Source organism: Crocodylus siamensis, chromosome 1, assembly GCF_052110815.1.
Source record: "Crocodylus siamensis isolate JL-2025a chromosome 1, ASM5211081v1, whole genome shotgun sequence".
Classification (NCBI taxonomy): domain Eukaryota; kingdom Metazoa; phylum Chordata; order Crocodylia; family Crocodylidae; genus Crocodylus; species Crocodylus siamensis.
In genome coordinates, this window is record NC_143395.1 from 394,457,241 (window position 1) to 394,481,194 (window position 23,954).

General features: G+C 42.1%; 1 protein-coding gene across 1 annotated transcript; it reads left to right on the plus strand.

Moving 5' to 3' along the window:
• Positions 1–2,120: 2,120 nt before the first annotated feature.
• ANGPTL5 (angiopoietin like 5) lies at positions 2,121–23,374 on the plus strand. The gene is made up of 8 exons (XM_090031764.1): positions 2,121–2,222; positions 4,315–4,462; positions 5,567–5,670; positions 6,156–6,249; positions 7,510–7,610; positions 19,518–19,638; positions 21,356–21,541; positions 22,688–23,374. The coding sequence occupies exons 1-8, from the start codon at positions 2,121–2,123 to the stop codon at positions 23,005–23,007; spliced, it is 1,176 nt and encodes a 391-aa protein (XP_089887890.1). The 3' UTR covers positions 23,008–23,374.
• The last annotated feature ends 580 nt before the right edge of the window (positions 23,375–23,954 follow it).

Below are 23,954 nucleotides of genomic sequence, written 5' to 3' on the forward strand. Positions count from 1 at the left end.
ATTTCCTCTGGCCCCCATGTGTCCTTTGTCCTTGGCTGAGTAAGGAGCATAGTTGTTTCAGCAAACGTACATCAGACATTTGCACACAGTGCCCTGTCCACCACAACTGATGTCAAATAATCAACACATCCATACTGGTGGCGTTGGCATCGGTGAGGACACTAGTGTGATGATCCTCCAACTTTATGCCAAGGATCTTCCACCGGTGATAACACTCCAGGCTTTTCAGGTGTTCCCTGTAGGTCACCCAAGCTTCACAGCTGGGTGGGATTCAGTACAATATTAGCAGTATTAAGTGTGTAAAACATGGTTCACAAGATAAACCTGGAGATTTTAAATACAAACCCACTGTGTTAAAAGCATTGTGACCTTTTGTGGTCTTTCTGAGTTCTTAGCAACAGGAGAATTGCTCTATTATTTTTATGCAGTCAAAAATCAAATGAAAACTAAGAGCTGACATTTTCCAATGGGAGTCTTGGCTGCAGTGAGAGGAGCCTCAAGTCTAAAATGTTGAGAACCACTGAGCTAGATTATAGGTTTACTGCCCTGCCTTGCCCTGCCCTGCCCCACAGGAGCAGGCCACTTTGCTGTTTTTGCCAGGGAATTAATCTGCTATGGCCCTTCATCTTGTTGCAGTACTTCTCTGTGAGTTCCACTCGGCAATGCTGCATGGAAGGAGGAATAGCAGACTCAAGGATCTGACTCCATCCTTTTTCACCCATGTGCACGTGTCAGAATTGGGATGTGAGCTGAATCCAGGGCTACAGCCTGAATCCAGGTGTTGAAATCATGATCAGGGGCAGGCCAAGGTCCAGAAGCCGGAGTTAGGAAGTCATAGGTCACACTTGGCCAGGATCAGAGTGAAGAATGATCCCAGGGTCAGAAGCTGAGGGTTACAACTGGGAGGAAGCCCAAAGCCAGAATCTGACACAGTTACCAGAAGAGCAGGGGCCAGTGTGAAGGCCAGGTACTAGTATCAGAGTAGTCTCTGACCTGCTGGTTTTAAGGCTGGTATTAGGGGGGAACTGGTCTCCTGTCATCGCTGTGTAAGTAATGACTGCCCACCAGAGGGATAACTGATCCTGTTCGAATCATGATTCATACAGCATAGAAGAAGGCACTACATGGACTCTGTAGGCAGCTAGCACACTTCCTCGTGCTTGACTAAAATATGAACAAAGAAGTTATTGGTGTCTTTCAATGTTATATAGAGATGCTGTGAAACCATTTATAACAATTGAAGGTCTCATTTTGAGTGATACTGAATATTCCAAGCTGCCGTTGACTTAGATAGCATCCACAACTCTCATGTAAGATTCAATTTCCAAATCCAGGTACTTTTTGGGTGTGAACATTTTATAGAGCTTATAATTAAGGCTTCATGCTTTTAAGTGTTGATTTCTTCCTGTTTTTCAGATTTTTAGGCATACTATGACCATATAGCAAAGGGAAAATACTTTTTTCCTTAAACTATTTTAAAAGTTGGCCCACTCTCATTCCCTTTATTCCTAGAGATGTATCAAACTGAGCTTGAGAGATCTCTAAAATCTATTACTGGCCACTATAAAAAAATTTCAATATAGCACAGATGAATTACTTTTTTTAGACACATAGTCTCAGATCTTTTTTTTTAAACCACAGTGTGTAGTTATCATTTTTAAGTTAAAACCAGAAACCTACATATTCTGAAAGTGGTTCCTCAGCACTGCTGGTACAACAATACAGTAGTTTCATTTTCAAGGTAAACACATTTAAAATGATTAAGATGCAGATTAACTATTTTTAACTAACCTGATCTCCTCAGTGCATGTTCAAATGGTAACATATATCAAGACCTAGTGCAATCTAATTAAACTAAAGTGTTAATATATTTAGTTGTGTGATATGGGGTAATATGAAGTACTTGCCTACAGGATGAAAACAGTGTTTTATATGAGATGCAACAATCTGTTGTGTAAATGAAATATGTTTTATTAAATCCAGGCATAAAAGGATACATGTGTTGGCTGCTGTTTGTGCTGTAAGCATTCCCAAATACTTAACTTAAGACTTCATAGTGTACAATCCTTTCCATAGAAATCTGAAACCAGGCAAAGCATTTGCATTTCTTCAAGTAAAAGATGATCCACTTTAGTGCAACTTTATTGATTTGTCTGAATATATTTTTATTCAGTTGGGGAGGAAAGATTGTGTTAGGTAACATCAGACCCTGTTCTACTAAGGTAAGCTTCTTAATTACATAACTCTGATAAGATAATTAATGCAACTTAAAAGAGATTCAGAATACTGAGAGATGTTTTTGAAATAGATGGTCTTATTCCAGATGGATTATGAAGTATAGAGCAGTTAAGTGTCCTCTGATAAGGAAAAATGTGTCAAAATTGTTAGCAACAAGTCAGTTAAATAATGGTGGAACACAGCTTTTTTAAATCTGATTTTTATTTAACATTTGAATCTTAAGTCCAGAATCTGATCTTATTTACATCTATATAAATCCAGGCTAATTTATTTGCTTCTGTCACTAAAATTTAGACCTGTATAACTTAGGTTAGAATCTGATTTTTTTATTTGTTCATAAACTTTTGTGTTTTTGGTTTTGTTTTTAAATAAATACTGGATAAGAAAGATGGGCGGGCCATTAATTGAACATCTGGTGGGTAGCCACAATGAAACCTCGGTATAAAACTCTGGTTCAAGAATGCTATTTTTAACCGTTACATAAATTTTCTTGTGTTGTGTTTATTTTGAAATAAGAGACTGGATGCTGTGACCCAAGAAAGAAACACAGTAATCTACAGAGGAGACAAAAGACGTAAATGTAGAACTAATTCAGAAGATTGCCTTAAAAGATAGAAAACAAAAAGATTTTACAATTTTAACTTTCACCTTTTAAAGTAAAAATCAGCTCCCGGCAAAAAACTTTCTAGTGTTATGCCACTATAGAGTCACTGCCAGAAGGAGGAATCTGTAACAGGAAGGGAGGATGAATATAGTGAAGAAATATTCAGGGCTAAATGAGCTTTTCCTTTTAAAATCCGAATGTTTAAAAAAATATACCTCAGTTTGAAAAACCACAGTTTATAAACACAATACATGGTCTTGCTAAAATGCTGATATTAATAAGCAGTAGAATCAGCCTTGTACAGGAAAAGAACATTTGGAAAGTCAATTGCAGTATTTTCTTTTTCACAGACCAATGTACAAGTAAATCTTTGGTCCTTAATCTTTGCTATCCCAGAGCTAACAGATGACAGGCTGGGAATAACACCATCATTTTTATGGTAGGGTTGCTTTGTGTCTATTTTGAAATAAGAGACTAGATGCTGCAGCTTAAGAAACAAACCAACTAATTACACAACGGAAACAGATGATTGAGCTCTGTAGGCTTTATTGTAGGTGTCTCTCTGTCAACCTCAGTTTTAACTGTTTTTCGCTCTGTGGCTGTGGTCAGTATTGCGGGGGTCTGACGGGCAGTGTGTTGCCAATGAGCTAGGGGCCACAGTTTTATACTATCCTGTTATGAGTTGTTGCAAGTATTGTTATAAGGGACACTTAAGAGTCTCATAACCAAAAGGAATTGGAGAAAACATTTTTCCATTTCTTACCTTGACAGATCTTTGAATATTTACTTTTATGGGTTTTTTTTCTCTTTGTATGGTCTTCTGCACAGGACCAGGGACATAGGAACCACCCCCCCCCCCCCCAAAAAAAAAAATTAAAATTGTTTAATAAATCCACAAAAAGTTATGGGGAAAGAATGTTGGCACTACTTTCCTTTTCTCTAATACATACTTTACCTTAAAATCTGATTATTTAAATTGTGTCCATGTAAATATTTACCTTCCACTTCAGAGGAATTTAAGACTTTTTTTTCCAATGGAGTTCACTAAGGACCTACCCCTTCAGCAGACTGTAAATATATTAATTTGGATGTGGTATGGGAAGCATCTTCTTGTGAATATGGTGCCTCTTGTATTGTGAATGGCTCAGTAGTATTTGGCAGCTCAGGTCTGTGGTTTACAATGCACAGTGTAAAGGTTAGTAACTTTTAAAATTTTTTAAAAATTCATCCCCGTCTCAATCCTGTGAGATGCTGTGGATCAGGAAACACTCCAGAGAATTTTGCAGGATATAAAACTTTGTTTTTTCTGTGATTTATTAGGTGACCAGTATAGTTTACATTACTTGAACTTTTTAAAAGGATGATGTGGTGGAAAATGTAAATGATGACCTGCCTTGTTTCTGATTCTCAGGAACTATTTTATATATGCTTTATGATTAATTTATTTTTCTTTCCATTGTTTGGTATAACAGGGTACACCCAATGTCAATGTTGTGGAAGAACCTCGTAAAGCAAGTGAGAAAAATAAATCAACAGCTATTTCAAAGCAAAAAGAACAATGCCTTGTACCATGCAGCGTTCAAGCAAAGATGTTACGAGGAGAAAAACACTACATGTGCAGTATGTATTTTTTGAGAAAAGCTTTTGCTTCAGCAGTGAACAGTACACTACACTATGTAGTATTTATTTGATTCTGCCTAAGAATATGTACCAGCACCTGCCCCACAAGGCAAATGATTTACTATTGAGCACAGAAGGACTGTGCCATGGTCTGTCCCTAGTGCAGGACTGTGCCACGGTCTGTCCCTAGTGCAGATGTCTACCTGGGAGACGACTCCTTATACTCTCTTCTGCATTGCCATGCTACACAGGCACTAAAGCAATCTTCTCCAGAGTTCTCTAAGCATTGTTCTCTAAGCATCCCAAATGTGAAGAGGATGAGATTCTTGTTTGCACAGAGGCAGATCTTCAGCTAAATTGACATAATTCCACACAAGTCAACGGAGCCATGACAGTTTGCATACACTGAGGATTTAAGTCTCATTCGAGCACTTTGAAATAAGTTACCTTCAATATTCACTTAGGCCCCTGGCAGATGTTATGCTTAAAGCACGATTAACTGGCTAGTCATGTTTTACAGTGTAATCTGGCCACTTGTTCAGGCAGTTAAGGGTACAACACAAAGCAAAAACAGCCACACAATTATTACATAAGAATGCGTAATGATCTTGTGGCTGATTTAAATCTTGTCTTAAAATGCATGATCAAAACGTCTGTGTGGCTGGGTGGAATTCCGTGGGGCTCGAACAGGCCCCTATGTGGTCCCCATGCTGTCCCCAGCCAGCTGGTTAGTGCCCAGCTCCAGGGGCTCAAACTGCCTGATGGGTCCCTGGAGCCAGCTGACAATCAGCTGGTTGGGCACTTTTGCTAGACCTTATTTGTACTGGCAAGTAGGGCATAGATAGATCCACCATCCCAAAATTACACATCCTGCCATGCACATGTAGCACGGCAGGAGGTATGAATCTTGGGATTGCAGAACAGATCCCATCATACCTTTTAACTGAATGTTTGTCAGTGGCCTTAAACTTCATGAAACAGATATGGAGTTTATTTAGCTTAAAATGGTTCTTTAGTTTTATAAAACTCGATGATCTCCTGAGGTCCCTTCCAGCCCTAATGTCTATGTCTATAATATAATGGTTGACAATACCTCTTTTCAAGGAAATCTGCAGAGTTCCCTTGTTGAATATGCAAGAAGTACAAAACAAATGATAAGAAATATGATGGATGATCAACAGTCGTCTTTGGATTATCTTTCTAATCAGGTACTCATTTTCCTTTATACTTAGTGAATTTTCTCTAATTTAGCATGGTCATTGTTGCTTATCTAAGGTTTATATTTTACTTAAACAATAAAAACTCAGATGTTGTTCTCCAGTGCCTTCCACTTTGGACAGTGATTTACACTTGTATAAATGCCATGGACAATACTGCCATGCTAATTTGACTGTGCTTTACAGTGTACGCTCACTTTGTATAGCTATATGGGCCCGGTCAAAGTCCCAACTGGTCCATTGAAAGACTTTTCTTGATGTTAGTGCTAGTTGGTTCAAGACCTAATAGACTATAGACACAAGATGTGGAAAATTGGGTGTTGAGTTCAGTACATTAATACATTAGGCATGTGCATTGCTATTTGTCAGTAAAATAAATTTCAGAGTGTGTGCATCTGGGAGGGAATAAGCAAGTCTTTAGAATTCAAATCTTGCTGCTCCAGTCTGAGTATGTTCAAATGACCTTATGCTTGCAGGTGAATGAACTTATGAACAGGGTCCTTCTTTTGAATGCAGAAGTATTGCAAAAGCATTTGGATCTGCTTCCTTACAAAACAGTTCAGTCTCATGGTAAATACTTACCTTGCTTAACCTTTACACTTCACTGTTTACCTTTATGATATCCTGACAAAAAAATAAGAAAAGCACAGTGAAGAAAATATGGGATTTATAGTACTTACTTGGTGTTCATTCTCCATATATCATCTTTGGAAAATTTGTAAAATGTTTGAAGGTGTTAAGTGTTGAAATAATGTTGTAGCTCTGAGGGTCTAGGAAATATGCAAGAGGCAAGGATATTTTTGAGGGGTGATACCGTTAGTTGAACCAATTGCATGCTTGGGAGAGATTTTAGGCAAACATGAACTTTGTTCCTGATAATGGCAGCTCCTACTGCTGTTTTTAAACCAAACTTACTCTTAAGTGGAAAAAATCATGCAAAGTATCAGGCTTAAACTTGGCCTGATCCTGTGACTTGAACAGGCTTGATCCTGTGAGGTGCTGAGTTCTTTCTGTAGCGAGAGGACAGGATTCTAAGTACCTTGTAAATCAATGCTTCTTTGCTCATACTGGGTAAAAGTCACACCTGTGCATAAAACTAAGTACAAAACCCCTGCTTCACATACGTACTCTTTGTTTTCACCCTTCCAAGGAGAGGAAATTTACTTCCAAGAAGTCCCATTAACTTCAATGAGGCTACTCACTTTGCTAAATCAATGAGTAATTGAGCTCAAACTCAGAAACAGAGCTGTTTTGATACATAGTTTGATTAAAAGATTAATAACTGTGAATCCAAATATCTGCAGAGGAAGGTCAGCAATTACTTTAGAGTCTTATCCTGAAATCCTTACTTGGACAAATCTTCCATTGACTCAGCATGTAAGGCAAGGATTTTTGTGGATATCTCTTACTGGAGCAACTGCATGATAAGGATAGATTTAGACAGGCTTTCAAATGAAGGGCATTCTTAATACGAAATAACCTGTAGGATCAGACCTGTGATGTGTAATATTTACATTCTCTACAGTGCTGTTTTTTATTACGAATTATATTCCACCTTTATCTTTGGCCAGAAGAAGAAATCTTCTGCAGGAACTTTCTAAAGGGGTATAGTATAATGGAAGTTCTCTAAAATTTGTCATTTTCTGATCATACCTGAGAGAATTTTCATTAAAAAAACTGTGATAAATGATCATTTTATATTTTATCTACATCAAAATATAATTTGAGATGGTTCAAACATTCTTAGCAAAATGTCTGCCTATATATGTTTAACCGTTATTTGGTTTTACAGTGCTTAGCCTGCACTGCAATGAATAATTTGTTTTCTAGGACTGGATTGCACTGATATTAAAGATACCGTAGGTTCTGTTTCAAAAACTCCATCTGGCCTGTACATTATCCATCCAGAAGGATCAAAATTTGCTTATGAGGTAACAAACTTATTTCACATTGAACGGTCTTTCCTTGAGAATATATAATAAGAATATGTTTTATAATTTTAATTATTTTCTTTGAATGTTTTTCAGTATCAGAATTGTATTAAAAATCATCCAGGTATCTGTGTCGTCATTACTATTTGAAATCTTTCCCACAAAGAATTTTAATCTTTGGTGTAGAATTTTGGCATCCCTTATCATGTAAAATGAATTCCATGTGGAAGAGAAAAGCTTATTATCTGATATACCATATACATCTCTCATGCCTCCTCACACCCAATAAAGCTAATAAAGAGTAGCTTTATTATGTCCAGTTCAGAGATAAGAAGGTCAGGTGCAGAGAGGGTTAGCAATTGTTCAAGATAACAGCAATTCTGTGGTGTAGTAGGAAATTAAACTCAGGTTCCCTTGATCCAAAGGCAGTGTCCTAACAGCAGGACCATCCTTTTTTCTACAAAACATCTCACAGTGTTTACAAGTGTTTGTGCCATTGTCATGGGCATGAATAGCTGGACTGTGGAAGTAGCACAAGGCACAATGTGACAACTAAACAGAACTTGAGGGGCTGGAAGAAATTCTCTTAGGCCCCATAGACCTCAGGACATTTACTTGTAGTCTCCCAAGCTATTGCCAAAACTGACAAGGATGCACAATTTTAACACAGACACTGTTTCTCAGTGTGGCTTCCCGCACCAGTGTTGCTCCAGGTATGGTTCATGGGCTGCATCTAGCCCACAGAGCTGAGTTATCTAGCCCATGGGGCTTCCCATGAGGGTAGAAATATGGCAGTGGGGGGAGTGGTGGAAGTGTAAATTGCCGTGGCTCTGAGAGTCCTATAGCAATTAATGCTGCCATCATTCCCCTGTTACTACACATGCGGGACCATGTTATCCTACTAATGGGAACCCCATGAGTTGGATAACATGGTCCTGCGTACTGGTTTTGCCCTGATGTGCCAGAGCCAGTCTGCAGCCTGGGCTGTGTGCTGACTGGCTCTGCCCCACTCGTCTGGCCCATGCGCTGTAAAGGTTGAGAACTACTGGCTTAAACATATTCTTTTCTTATCTAATAACTAGGTAAAGCTGTAGAGAAAGTTAATGCTGATGGAATGGATGGAAAACAAATCTTACGAGAAGAAACTGAAAGAGAATGGCTTGTTTAGCTCAGCCAAATGAAGGTCAAGACAGGATATAACTGCTGTCTATAAATCCATTAAGAGTAAGCACTAGAAAAGGAAGACAGTGGGACAAGAAAAATCGGTATGAAGTACTCACGAATAAATTTGCACTGGAAATTAGAAAATTATTCCTAACCAGCAAAACAGGGAGCATCTCCTGGTTCAGGAAAAAGATAGGCGATCAGGATGTATTTGGTTGAAGATAAAAGTTTTGAGATGGTATTGATGGGAGGCATCAGTTTTCTGGACAGCTGCTAGATGAACAAGACAACCAAGCATAAACTGTTGAGCCAGTTTCTAACTTGTGTGAAGGACAGCTTTGTGTTCTAGAAGGTTGAGGATACACCTAGGGGAACATCTATCTTGAATCTTGCTGTGATGATAGGGAAGAATTGGGGAAGATGTGAAGCTGATGGAAAACTTGAGGAAGCTATTGCAGTATGATAGAATTCAAGATCCTGAGATGGTGAAATCAGGAATTCAGCATAACTAAGACACTAGATTCCAAACAGGTGGATTTCAGTCAAAGAATGGCAGGTGGGAGACGGAGGTGGAGTGGGGCTGGAGAGAGCAGCAAAGGGGTCAGACCTCCACCTGCTGGGACTCGGGGTAGCAGACCTACAAGGCATGCTGCAGTTCACTGTTAAATAGCTAGGGGGAACTCTTAATAGAAGCCACCAAGAAGGCAGAGCTACTCAACACATACTTTGCCTCCATCTCCTGACAAAAACTAGGCTGTGACCAGACAGCTAATATGGATTATTTGGATAAGGAAGGAGCCATGCTGAGTGATGAGATAATGAAAGAAATGGTCAGAGAGCTTTTGATGGGTCTGAATGATCTCAGGTCAACAGAACTAAAATGCTAAATTCCAGAAAGGGCAGGGCAGGGCTTGCTGAATATCATCCCAAGGTACTGAAGGAAGTGGTAGAAGTGATTTTGGAGGCATTGGTAATAGCATTTTTGAAGGTGTGGGAGATGGGAGAGGTACCAGAAGCCTGGAAACTTATTGCCCCTCTGTAAAGAAAGGGTAAAAGGAGAACCCATGGAACTACAGATGGGTTAGGCTCACCTGAATGCCCAGGATGCATATCCTAAGGAAGTCCATTTGAAACCATCTGGAGAAGGAAACACTCATCACAAGCAATGAGTATGGATTTACTAAAAGCAAATTGTGGCTAACAAACTTGATCTCCTTCAACAAACTAACTGCTTGGGTGGATGAAGGGAATGGTTTGGATATAATATACCTGGACTTCAGCAAGGCTTTTGACAAAATCCTGTAAACATACAGTACTGGAGAAATGTAAGCTAAGCAAAACTAGTATAAGGCGCATAGACAACTGGCTTAAGCAGAGGGTAATTATAAATGGATCCATGTCAGAATGGCAGCAGGTTTTCAGTAGTCTCTCACAGAGATCTGTCCTAGGTCTGTGCTGTGCAACATGTTTATTAATTATTCGGATGCTGAAATAGACAGTTTCTTGAGAAAATTTTCAGGTGACATGAAACTGGGGAGGACTGTGAACATTTTGTACAAGAGCCCAATAAGCAGGATCTTAACAGATTGAAAAATTGGGCTGGAGCTAACAGAATGAATTTCAGTGCTGACAAATGCATGGTGCTCTGTTCTTATAGTTTCATAGTTTCATAGTAGCTAGAGTCGGAAGGGACCTAGGTAGATCATCTAGTCCGACCCCCTGCCTTAGCAGGAAAGAGCACCGGGGTCAGATGACCCCGGCAAGGTGCTCATCTAACTTCCTTTTAAAAATCCCCAGGCTAGGAGCCTGCACCACTTCCCCTGGAAGCTGGTTCCAGGCCCTAGCCACCCTGACTGTGAAGTAGCGCCTCCTAATATCTAATCTAAACTTACCCTCCGCCAGCTTGTGACCGTTATTCCTGGTCACTCCTGGCAGCGCACGGGGGAACAGGGACTCCCCCAATACCTGCTGATCCCCCCTGACCACTTTGTAGCAGACCACAAGGTCCCCCCTTAACCTTCTCTTGTGGAGGCTAAACAGGTTCAGGTCCCATAGCCTCTCCTCATAAGGCCTGCCCTGCTGACCCCTGATCATACGAGTGGCCCTCCTCTGAACTCTTTCCATATCGTCCACGTCCCTCTTGAAGTGTGGCGCCCAGAACTGGACGCAGTACTCCAGCTGCGGCCTGACCAGTGCTGCATAGAGGGGGAGGATCACCTCCCTGGACCTGCTCGAGATGCATCTGTGGATGCATGACAGGGTACGGTTGGCCTTCTTGACTGCCTCCCCACACTGCCGGCCCATGTTCATCGTGGAGTCAATGACGACTCCAAGATCCTTTTCCGTCTCCGTGCTGGCAAGAGGGGAGTTCCCCAACCTGTAAGTGTGGTGCCGGTTCTTCCTCCCCATGTGCAACACCTTGCACTTATCAGTGTTAAACCCCATCCTATTCTCATCCGCCCACCGTTGCAACCTGTCAAGGTCAGCTTGTAGCCTATTGCACCCTTCTAGTGCACCCACATCCCCCCACATCTTAGTGTCATCAGCAAACTTGAACAGGGTGCTTTCTACCCCGTCATCCAAGTCACTGATGAAGATGTTGAACAGTGCGGGCCCGAGGACCGAGCCCTGCGGAACCCCACTGCCCACATCCTTCCAGGTCGAGAAGAACCCATCCACTACCACCCTCTGGGTGCGGCCCTCCAACCAGTTGGCGACCCATTTGACCGTGTGGGCATCGACACCACAGTCTCCCAGCTTTTTGATGAGGACAGGGTGAGAGACAGTGTCGAAAGCCTTCCGGAAGTCCAAAAAGACTACATCCACAGCAACCCCTGCGTCTAATGATTTGGTGACCTGATCGTAAAAGGCCACCAGGTTGGTCTGACAAGACCTGCCACTGATGAACCCATGTTGGTTGCCCCTGAGCATGCATTCCCCCGCAAGGCTCTCCTGGATGTGTACCAGGATAATTTTTTCAAAGAGCTTACCCGGGATTGAGGTAAGACTAACTGGCCTGTAATTTCCCGGGTCCTCTTTTTTTCCCTTTTTGAAGATAGGGACCACATTGGCCCTCTTCCAGTCCTCCGGCACCTCGCCAGAGCACCATGAGTGCTCATAGATCCGCGCCGGGGTCCCGCAATGACCTCGGCCAGTTCCTGTAGAACCCTAGGGTGAAGATCGTCCGGACCAGCGGACTTGAACACGTCCAGCCTCTCCAGAAGTACCCTAACTAACTCCTCGCTAACCCCTGGCCCAGGCGTGTCTCTCTCGGGGCCCGAGGGGGGCCCAGCAGGGAGTTGGCTGAACTGGTCCCTACTTAGGAAGACAGAGGCAAAGAAATCGTTAAATATGTTAGCTTTGTCATCTGGTGTGATGACTAAGTTGCCCATCGTGTCCTGCAGGGGCCCCACATTACCCGGGACCCTCTTTTTACCCCCTATGTATTTGAAGAAGGACTTCTTATTGTCCTTAATCCGGGAAGCTAGTCCTATCTCCAACTTTGCCTTGGCCCTCCTGACTGCCCCCCTACATCCTCGGGCGACTGTAACATAGTCCTTCTTGGTGATGACCCCATCTCTCCATTGGGTATATGCCTCCCTTTTAGCAAGGAGACATTCCCGGATGCTCTTAGTGAGCCATGGGGGTTTATGTGCCCTCCTGCTCCCTTTGACCCTTGTTGGGATTACCTCCCTTTGGGCATGGAGGATCGTCTCCTTAAGGAGCAACCACTCACCTTCGACATCTGATTCCCTTCCCCTCTGGGTCCTCAGCGCTTCCCCAACGATCCTCCTTAGCTTGTTGAAGTCAGCCCTCCTAAAGTCTAGGGCTGTTGCCTTGCTGCAGCCCTTTGCCACCTTACGCTGGATGGTGAATTCCAGCAAGCGATGATCACTGTCTCCCAGGTGGCCCATCACCCGCAGCCCCCTCACCAGGTCATCACCCGTGGCCAGCACCAGGTCCAACAAGGCGTCTCCCCTGGTGGGACTGTGCACCTCCTGGGTTAGATGGAGGTCCTGCACTCTGGCTAAGAACCGACGTGAGCGATCATACTTGGCTGACTGCTCCTCCCAGCAGATGTCTGGGAAGTTCAGGTCCCCAATGATGACCACATCCTTAGCCCTCACTGCCTCTGTAAGCTGACCTAAGAATTCCTGGTCGAGCTCTTCTCCCTGGTTGGGAGGTCTATAGTAGACTCCCACCGTTAAGTCTCTCTCCCCTGGACTGCCTTTTACTCTAACCCAGAGCACCTCAGAGTGCCCCCCCTCTACCCCCTTGCTAATTAACGAGGAAGTATATTCCTCCTCGATGTAGAGTGCTACTCCTCCACCTTTCCTTCCTATCCTGTCCTTCCTGTATAGCCTATAGCCCTTGACACTCACCGCCCAGTCATGCGATGAGTCCCACCACGTTTCTGTGATCCCTACTATGTCAGGGCTGGTGACAGCTAGGAGGAGGGCGAGTTCCTCCTGCTTCTTCCCCATACTTCGAGCATTCGTGTAGAGGCATTTAAGGCCTCCAACGGTTGTGCCCACTGACCCCCTAGTCTCAGGAATGCCCCGTCCCCCATCGCTTACCTGTTTCTCCCTTTTGACCATTGGTCTGGGCTCGCTGGCTGTTGCTGGGCCTGGTAGTTCATCGTCTCCTCTGCCCTCATCTTCCCCCTCCCCCGACGAGCCTAGTTTAAAGCCCGCCGAAGGAGGTTCACCAACCTGGAAGAGATCTTAGTTATGGCCCGAGATCTCATAATGGCTAGAGCAAATTCTTCAAGGACACTTTGAAGGCATATCTTAGGAAGACAGATACCATCATCAAGAGCCATAGGAGGAGCTGGCTGCTAACTGACTCCAGTGGTGCTACAACCTCAGTAAGCAGCAGCCCATTTTGATGTAAAGTGTCCTGCCCTTGAAGGAGAGAAGAGAGAGTGGACAGTGGCAAAGGAGAAGAATCCAAGCCTACAGTTTACTCTCTGCTGTGGAAAGAGCTGAAACATCTGCAGCCAGATCCGTGGCTCAAGAATTGGACTCTTAAGTCACTTCCAGACCCATCAGTGGGCTGTGGCAGAGATCATCTGGGAATCAAGGAATTGCCAATGATTTACAGAGGAAGATATAACTACAACTTTTCAGTGAGGAGAGGGATTTTTTTTACTCTTCTTGCTATAACTTTTGCCAGATGCATCTAAAATGATAACATTAATTTAACTCCAGAAGTATTTTTGACACTTTTCCAGGTTAGTTGTAGTGTCCAAAAAGGTTAGAGTCGGTCATTGTATATATAAGTAGGAAGATTCCTTAAAATAATGAGTGAAGCATGGTACACAAGTAATCATCAACTGGTTGGATTATTATAATCGACAAGTAGTCATCAATGTCTTGCTTTCTAGTTAGTATGAGGTATCAAGTAGGGTTCACCAGGAGCCTGGCTCTGGCTTTATTTAATTCTTCATTAATGATTTGGATGATGGGATCAAGTGTACACTTAGTGAATCGAGGATGATACCAAGTTGGGTGAAGTTGAACTGGAGAGTAGGGTTAGGATCTAGACTGGAGAAATGATATGCAGTCAATCAGATGAGATTCAAGAAGAACAATTCTTACTCTTTGGATGGAATAATTGCATGTACAAATAGACTGGCTGGGCTGCAGTACTGCCAAGAAAGATCTAAGGGGTTACAAGAAGGATGTGGGCAGAATGGAGAGTGTCCAGTGCAGAGCAAGAGAAAAGATTAGGAGTCTAGGAAGCAGGACTTATGGGAAAGGCTGAAAGAACAAGATAATTTTTCTGGAGAAGAGAAAGACTGAGAGGGATTTGATAAGTCTTCCAATATCTGAAGGGCTGTTTATGGGGAGGATGGAGATAAGGTTTTCTCTGTGGCTGTAGGGGACAGGACTAGGAGCAATGGCCTCAAGCTTCAGCAGAGAAAATTTAGGTTGGATTAGGAGGAACATTCTGACTATGAGGCCTCATGTATACATTACATGTATGAGACTGTCTATACATTACACCTTAGGTTATGTGTAACAGGGTTCCAGACCGAAACCCTGTTACTTGAGAACTCTTGCAGCTGATAGTGATTATGGCTCGGTGGGGCAAGGAGATGCCCCACGCCTGCAGAGAGCCAATGGGCCTCGGTGCCCAGGGATATGAAGCGAACGCTCCATAGGGAAAGTTGCCTTTGGGCACCACAAGATGAGAGAGGCGCTGCAGGGGAAACTCTCTCTGGGAGAAGGATCCAAGAGGAGGGATCCACAATGCAGGATCAACATGAGCCAAGAGATCCTGGAGCTCTGAACCACACACCACTTACCTGGAGGCTGTGGAAACAACGGTGAGTGTGGGGAAGAGCGGAGCCATGGCGCGGGAAGAAGCCGCGGTTTCTGCACTGGGACACCAAGAGGCAAGGTGAAGCCAAAGTGGACAGCGGGAGGAGCATCACCGGCCCAGACCCCTGAAGAGACCCAGTAACCTCTGGACCCCAAGGGGAGAGGGATGCCGGGGGCCAAGAGGGCGAGAAACGGCCGTGAGAGAACCATGGAACCCACACGCCAGCTCCGCATGGCAAAGGAGACAGGGCAGTGTCCGTAACAAGCTGCTAATGAGGCAATTAGTGGCAGGAAGCCCCAACCTAAACAGAACAAACGAAACTTTTCTTTTTTTTCTTCTAATTCTTTTTGATCTAGCAGACCTCCTGAGGCTAAAAAGAAAGGCTTACAAAGGATGGAGGATGGGATTCACCTCCAAGGAGGATTATTCTGCACTGGTCTGGTCCTGCACGGAGCAAACCAGGAAAGCCAAGGCTGCAACTGAACTCCAACTAGCTTCAAGCATCAAGGACAATAAAAAGTCCTTTTTCAGATATGTGGGGAGCCGGAGAAAAAGCAAGGGCAACATTGAACCCCTGCTGAACCAAATGGGGCAACTGACAACTGACGCCCAGGAAAAGGCCAACCTATTAAATGGGTGCTTTGTGTCAGTTTTTCATCAGTCCTATGGGACAGGGCGGTCCTGGTGGGGGAGATCCCCTGCCCTCCATTAATGCTGACCTCATGAAGGAACACCTTGAGAAGCTGGATACCTTCAAGTCAGCCAGCCCTGACAGTGTACACCCAAGGGTACTCAAGGAGCTGGTGAGAATCATAGCCCAGCTCCTGGCACGGATCTTTGAAAACTCCTGGCACTCTGGTGTAGTGCCCAAAGACTGGAAGAAGGCCAATGTGGTGCCTATCTTCAAGAAAGGGAGTAATGTGGATCCGGCTAACTATATGCCCATCAGCCTGACTTCTATCTCGGGGAAGATCTTAGAAAAGATTATTAAAGAGGCCATCCTTAATGGACTGGCCAACCAACATCCTAAAAGATAGCCAGCATGGGTTTGTTGTGGGTAGGTCTTGCATGACCAGTCTCATTACCTTCTACGACCAGGTAACCTATTACCTGGACAGGGGAGAAGAGATTGATGTCATATATCTTGACTTCAAAAAAGTCTTTGATCTGGTATCCCATGATCACCTCTTGGCCAAACTGGCCAATTGTGGCCTTGGGTCCACCACGATCTGCTGGCTGGGAAATTGGCTCCGTGGTTGGACCCAGAGGGTAATAATTGATGGAAGTCAATCATTATGGTGCCCTGTGACCAGTGGGGTCCCCCAAGGCTCTGTCCTTGGACCCATACTGTTCAACATCTTCATTAATGATGTGGACATTGGAGTCAGAAGTGGACTGGCCAAGTTCGCCGATGACACCAAACTTTGGGGCAAAGCATCCACGCCAGAAGATAGGCGGGTGATCCAGGCTGACCTGGACATGCTCAGCAAACGGGTGGACAAGAGCCTGATGGTGTTCAACACCAAAAAATGCAAGGTTCTTCACCTTGGGAAGAAAAACCTGCAGCATCCTTATAGGCTCAGCAGTGCTATGCTGGCTAGCACTACGGAAGAAAGAGACTTGGGGGTCATCACTGACCACAAAATGAACATGAGCCTGCAATGTGATGCTGCAGCTAGTAAAGCGACCAAAATGCTGGCTTGCATCCATAGATGCTTCTCAAGCAAATCCTGGGACGTCATTCTCCCCTTGTACTCGGCCTTAGTGAGGCCGCAGCTGGAGTACTGCGTCCAGTTTTGGGCTCCACAATTCAAAAAGGATGTGGAGAAGCTTGAGACAGTCCAGAGAAGAGCCACGTGCATGATCAGAGGTCAGGAAAAAAGACCTTAAGATGACAGGCTGAGAGCCATGGGGCTCTTAAGCCTGGAAGAGTGCAGGCTCGGGGTGATCTGATGGCCACCTATAAGTTTATCAGGGGTGACCACGAGTATCTGGGGGAATGTTTGTTCACCAGAGCGCCCCAAGGGATGACTAGGTCGAATGGTCATAAACTACTGCGAGACCGTTTCAGGCTGGACATAAGGAAGAATTTCTTTAGTGTCCGAGTCCCAAGGTCTGGAATAGCCTGCCATCGGAGGTGGTTCAAGCACCTACATTGAACACCTTCAAGAGTAAATTGGATGCTTTTATTGCTGAGATCCAATGACCCCAGCTGACTTCCTGCCCTTTGGGCAGAGGGCTGGACTCGATGATCTTCTGAGGTTCCTTCCACCCCTAATGTCTATGAAATCTATGATTATGGGGAATGGGCAAGGACTCAAATAGGACTGAGAAGCCAGTTGATTAATGTCACACCTTAAATTCTGACTCAGCCACACATTCAATTAATTAATGTTTTAATGAAAGAAGTAATAAGCCACAAAGTTATTCCACAAAAATTGTGTTACCTGCACTGCCCCTGCTGTGAGCCCCACAGTTGATGAGACTCAGAGGAGCAGCAGCATTCCCTGCACTGCCCCTGCTGGGAAGCGCAACAGCTGTGGGGCTTGTAGCAGCATGAGCCAGTGTAGGTGGAGCGGGGGATCATGATCCTGGGCTCCCCCTCCATTGGCAATAAGGCATGATAGGATCTGATGTGTGATTCACAGAATCACACCTCCTGCCATGCCACACATGCATGATAGGGGAGTGTGATTATGGGATCCAGCATCAGATCCAATTGTGCCTTGATCTGAACATCTAGAGGGGCCCTGAGAGAGATCAGGAATTGGAACAGGCTACCTAGAGAGACTCGAATCTCCATCCTTGGAAGTTTTCAAGAGCAGGTTAGACAGACACTTGGTGGGTTAGGGAGCAGGGGGATAGATTAGATGACCTTGTGAGGTCCCTTCTAGCCTTACTTCCCCATGATCCTATGAAGCAAAGAACAAAGTTTTACACTAAATATAAACATAAATAAATAATGAGAAAAAAGCCTCTACCTGCAGAAAGGTGACTAATTCCATGCCTAAAAGATATCACACAGAGCTGAATAGATAATGCTGATGAGTTCTCAGAAAGAATATCTGCAAGCATGTGTTTTAATTTACTGAAAAATGGGATTAAAAAGAAAACAGCATAATAGAAATCCATTTAATGTGATGAGGTGTAAAAGAGTAAATACATAAAAATATAGAAGAACAAAGTATTTAAGAAGTTAAATCAAAATAACAACACATGATGCATTGCGAAGGCATTCAGTCAGGAGTTTAGAAGGTTTGCAAAATATAACTTAAAATACAAATTTGTAAAAAGGCAGAATATTCCTGTAAAAATAATCCCCAAATAACCAAAGCCAGCAAACCTTTTTAAAGAGTTGACTTTCCAGCAAAAATAAGCAATCTTTCAAAAGTAACACAATAAAATAAAACATAGCCTCAGGTGAAGGAACAGACATAGAAGTAGGTTCAGAACATTCAGGTCCTGTTCTCATCTGTGCCACAGATTTTCTCTGTGACTTCCAGCAAAAGAAAAGAGGCAATAAGTGGTTTAGGATGTCCGCCATGAACCAGCGTGCCTGATTTTCAGAAGTACTAAAAGCCTGTAGCATCAGCTAAAATCAAGGGAAGCAACAGAGGCTTATCACCTCAGCAAATCTGTCCCAGGATGCTTCAGGTAGGGCATGAGAGAACAAGATAACACCAGTGGCCATTTCTGGATATTTGGGACTTAGTTGGTGGTATAGTTTTCTATTGGTAAGTTTGGATTAGTACTGCTTCACAGTGTTGCTGAGAGGTAGTTAGTCATATTAATCTAATGTCGGGCAGAAGACAGAGTATGGTGGCACCATGGAAGTTAACTGGTTCAGAGGGTCACGGGGTTTTGTACGCAACAGTGTACTTCATCAGATGCTTTGTTTGTAAAGTTCATTGAGATGTAGACTAAAAGTAGAAATGGGAAGAATGTGCACAAATCACCAGCCCTGAGTGGAGAAGCCCATCTGCCTATCTTGTTGAAATTGTACCTAAGGGCAGTTTCTAACTAAAAGTAGTTCTGTGACAGGAAGTTGGTAATATATATCATGGCATGGCATTTACAGCTCAGGCCAAGGTAAAGATACCATATCACAATACTTATTGAGACACATATATAATTTCTGATGATAATACAAGACATGCATGTATGGAAAGAGGTTTCCCTGATTGAATGAATCTCTAGCAAGTCTTCCAACCATTTAGCAGGCAAATTAAAAAAAATGTAGTTTACTAGTTCCAGTGATCTATCTTGAGTCCTTTTGTTGAAATGTTTCAGAGAGAAGTTACCTTGTAAAATTCTGAATCTGTTTGACTTAAAAATCATTATTTTCCATATTACAGCTGCATCAGTAAATGGTTAATCGAGATCTATTCACTCCAGCCATTCATGTGTCTGTCTTAGGTTTTGTGTGACATGGATTTTCAAGGAGGTGGGTGGACTGTGATTCAGAAAAGAACTGATGGGATAATTGAATTCCAGCGGACATGGTCTGAATACCTGGATGGATTTGGTGATCTTTCTGGTAATATTTTTTATGTTCAAAAGATATTAAAAATCTGAAAAATGAAGATAATTTATTTTTTATTAATGTAAAAAACAGGCCTTGGAACCAATCTGATTGCCACAGCATAGGCAAGACTCCTACAGAAGTCTAAGGGCCTTTTAGCTGTCTAAGAATTGTAAGATAAAGTTCTTGCTCTTTAAAAGTTACTTTTTATTTATTTCATGAAGTAAATTCTCTTCACTCCTCAGTAATAACTATTCCCAGCTACAAATTCCATGCCTTTATTGCCAGAACAGTTAAAAAGTTCTTTTCCCCCTTTCATAAGGTGGAAAGTGTGTTTAAGATTTAAACAATACCTCAACCATTTTGATCACACTTCCAAACAACATTGTCTGCCAAGCAGAAACAAAACCTGCATAGTTTCATCTCATAGATGCAAGTTACGAAAGTTATGAGCAAGTGAAAGGTGGGGTTACAATGCAAATGTTTCAGATGGCATAATGGTAGAATTATTTCCCAGCTACTCCCTTTCATTCAACAAATCCAAGGACAGCTCCTCTTGCAGAATTGTATCAGAGGTATTAAGAAGGGAAGATCATGACTTTTCAGCTGTGCAGACCACTAAACCTCTTTTGCGCCTACATTTCTTAGAAATGAGCAGAAATATTAATTCTTAAATAAATTCTACTCAAGAGGATTGATTTAGATTTGTATATGGTTGTACCATTTACAAATGAACCATTATGAGTGACACTGGATTATTCTGGGCCTAGCAGGCAACCCACACCCATTTTTGCTCAGTGAAAGGAATACTTCTCAATGACTGCTTGCAGATGTGAAACCGCCCCCCCTTCGCAAAAAAAATATTAAAAAATGGCACTTAAAACTTGGCATACTGCTGTGCTGAGCCCAGCACGTGCCCAGAAGAAGCATTGCATTAGTTGGAACCAGCTTTCCCAATGTCTGTATAGGTCAGGCATGTCAGTGAGGCTTTTAAGGCACTTTTATCTAATAGCTGATTCAATCAGCTATTAGATAAAACCGAGAGATTTCAAGATAAACCAGTTGAATCAGCTATTAGATAAAAGTGCCAAAAAGCTCCACTGAAGTTTCTAATCTGTACAAGTGCCACGGAGCTGGGTCAAAGTAATGCACTGCTGTTTCTGGTAAAGCATGGTTTTGGTTGGGTTTTTTTTTCTGTGTCTGTCAGTGTCCAGCATTTTTAGATGAAACCACCCCTCAGAAAATGTCAGTTCTTAGCTTTAATTACTTTATATGACTTCAGAAAAATAATGGTTTGATTTTTCTGTTACAAAGAACTCAGGAAGACTTCCAACAGGTCAGTTTGTTTACAACGCTATGGATTCCTTGTTGAAATCTCTTGGTTTATCTTGTGAATCGCATGTAGGACTTTGCACATCTAACTGTGTCAATATGCTGCAGCACAGTGGTTGAGAATCACTGAGAGAATATGTCAAAGGAGAAGATAAAATGAGGACAGTTCTCAATTTTGCATACACATTGCTGAGTCATAATGAAAGATAACGTGTATATGAAAATCCAGTTTGTGGACTTCCTAAGTGAATTGTCTCATTTCTTAAATCTTTCAAATGAACATATTCCTTTCAACCAGTTTTATTATTCATTTTGTTTGGTTCAGGAAACAAAATACAGTAGGGAAAAATGGAAGAGATCAATATGTTCTCAAGTAGGTTATATTACATTTCTTTTACAGGAGAATTTTGGCTTGGCCTGAGGAAAATTTTTCATATAGTAAATCAGAAAGCAGCCAGGTTCAAGCTTCATGTGGTTTTGGAATCAGAAGATGACAGATATGCGTATGCCTCTTATGACAACTTTTGGGTAGAGGATGAAGTATGTTCTTTTAAAATCCATTTAGGGCACTATTCAGGAAATGCAGGTAAGACTGTCGTTTTAAGTATTAAAAGAAATCTATTTCCTCCCTGCACAAGGTACAGAAGATGGAATGTTTAGGTAGGCTAATATGAAAAATGTCTACTTCTAAGTTGCATATTTCCAGAAAATAAGTAAGTATTTCTGTGCACAATGAATGTAAAAACTGTAAAAACTGAGTAATGGTTACTGTTATGGTGACTGATTTGATGAATGCCATTTTTATGTGGGCATAAAACATCTAATTTTACACTAAGACCTTCTAGTTCCTTTAAAAATTACCTTTAATGGAGTCATGTATCAATGAACTTTGCTAGCAAAGCAGTTATAGTAGATTTTAGTTAAGGGAAAAAAATATGAATTCAGTGTTAATGATTATTCACTTGCTCTGGGCCTACGTACTGAAGACAATGGGAATTTTTTTTATGTCGGTCACTTTGTTTGCAGACAGCTGCAAGGTGCTCAGTCACAGCGGCAGCCACAGACCTTTCTTTTGTGGAGTGGGGCTGAGTCAGAATAGTTTATTGAAGCAAACAGACAGCAACACAACCTCCCAGACTGGAAATATGGGAGTAGGGTAACTGGACCTGGAAATAGGGTAGTGTGTTTCTGTTAGCTAGCTAATTAGGTCTGATGGGATTTCCAGTCGTGCCACACAAAGAATGTGGCATGATTACCACAGAGTAATTTATCCCTGATTTTACTCCATGGTGAATTTATTCTAATTAGGAACAAAGAAGGGCAGAACTTCTAAAATGGCTACTGGCAGTAATTGTTACAGTAACCTGACCACTAGGAAGTGAAGGGACCGGTTTACTTTGATGAAATTGACTAGGAGGGTTGACACATGATTTTTACACTCTATAATTTACACTCTTGTGTACTTACTCCTCACTATCAGAGGAGCAAATTTACTCTAGGGTGGAGTGACTTGTTTGGAGCCTTACCCTGTGAGTTGTTACACTGATACAACTGAGTAACATCAACACACAATCTTTTTTTTCCTTTTCTAATTGTGATATCTTGCCACCTGGGATATTTTAAGAAATGTCATTGTAACAAATTTGTAGGAAAACCCCCACAATTTACGTATGAAGTGAAAGTGTTAGCCTTTTTGTACAAAAATAATTTATTTTGGATCTGTCTCAATCAGGTGATGCATTTCGGGGATACAGACAGGAAGATAACCAGAATGCAATGCCCTTCAGCACCTTTGATGTTGATAATGATGGGTGCAGGCCAGTGTGCACTATTAAGGAACAGCCTGTGAAGAGTTGCAGTAACTTCAGTGACAAGACAGGGTGGTGGTTCAACCAGTGTGGCCTTGCAAATCTCAATGGTGTTCATCGTTTCACTGGAAGGTTTCTTGCAACAGGGATTCATTGGGATACGTGGACACTGAATGAAAAACCAGTCAAAATTAGATCAGTTTCAATGAAAATTAGAAGAACCTACAACCCTTATTTCAAATAACAACTTACTACAATCTAAAAAAGCTCATGTTTTGCAATTAGGCTCACTGTCATTCAACCTTTACAGTCTTGGTTAAATAATCCAGTTTTATGAGTTATCTTGGTTATTTATGACTAGCATTGCTTTTTTCATTACAAGTTTGAATACTACTTAGTCAATTATATTTGCATTATGAGACTATGTCAGGAGGAGCTTTGTTAGTGCTTTATACTACTGGAAGTCTGCTGAAATGAGTGATTGTACTGTCTCATTCATGAGTGAGAAGGCTCTAAGTGTGAGGCACTTTATAGTTTGAGGATTAGGCTTTTGGTATTCAGCTGCCTCTTACCTCCTTTTAGGATTGATGGTAGGATTGTAACATGTACAACAAATATATTTCACAAATTATATTTTACATATTTAAAAAATTAGTTTCTTTGTGTATTTGAATGGCTAAGAAACATTAAGTAAATAAATCCATAAAAGGCACATCTGCAATTATGTTCATTTAGAAAATACATTTCTATGCCTCCTCCTATCATCTTCCAGACTAAAAAATCTACCTGAATACTCTTTACTTAGGCACGATTCTCTTTGATATGAGTTATAGCCTGGTTTGAAGAAGGGCTGCATAGTCAGGCCATATATACGCACTTTTGGATCAGTTTTTTTTGATCTTTCACACACAAGATTCATGGTTCTCTTTTGTACTTGCACATTCACTGACAATCACTTATAATATGAGACTCAGATTTAGGGCATTTTAATAACTGAAATGGTGAATTGCTTACAAACTGACATGCAGGATTACAATTATGTAGGAATTTCTCATTGTCTTTGTAATTGTAATGTTGGAACTATAGGCCTATTCCAACATTCTTGACTTCATTTTCTTTTGTTAAGGGTGTTTTCCCATAACAAGGCATTAATATTGAACTCTATGCAAGCACTTTTTAAATTAAGTCATT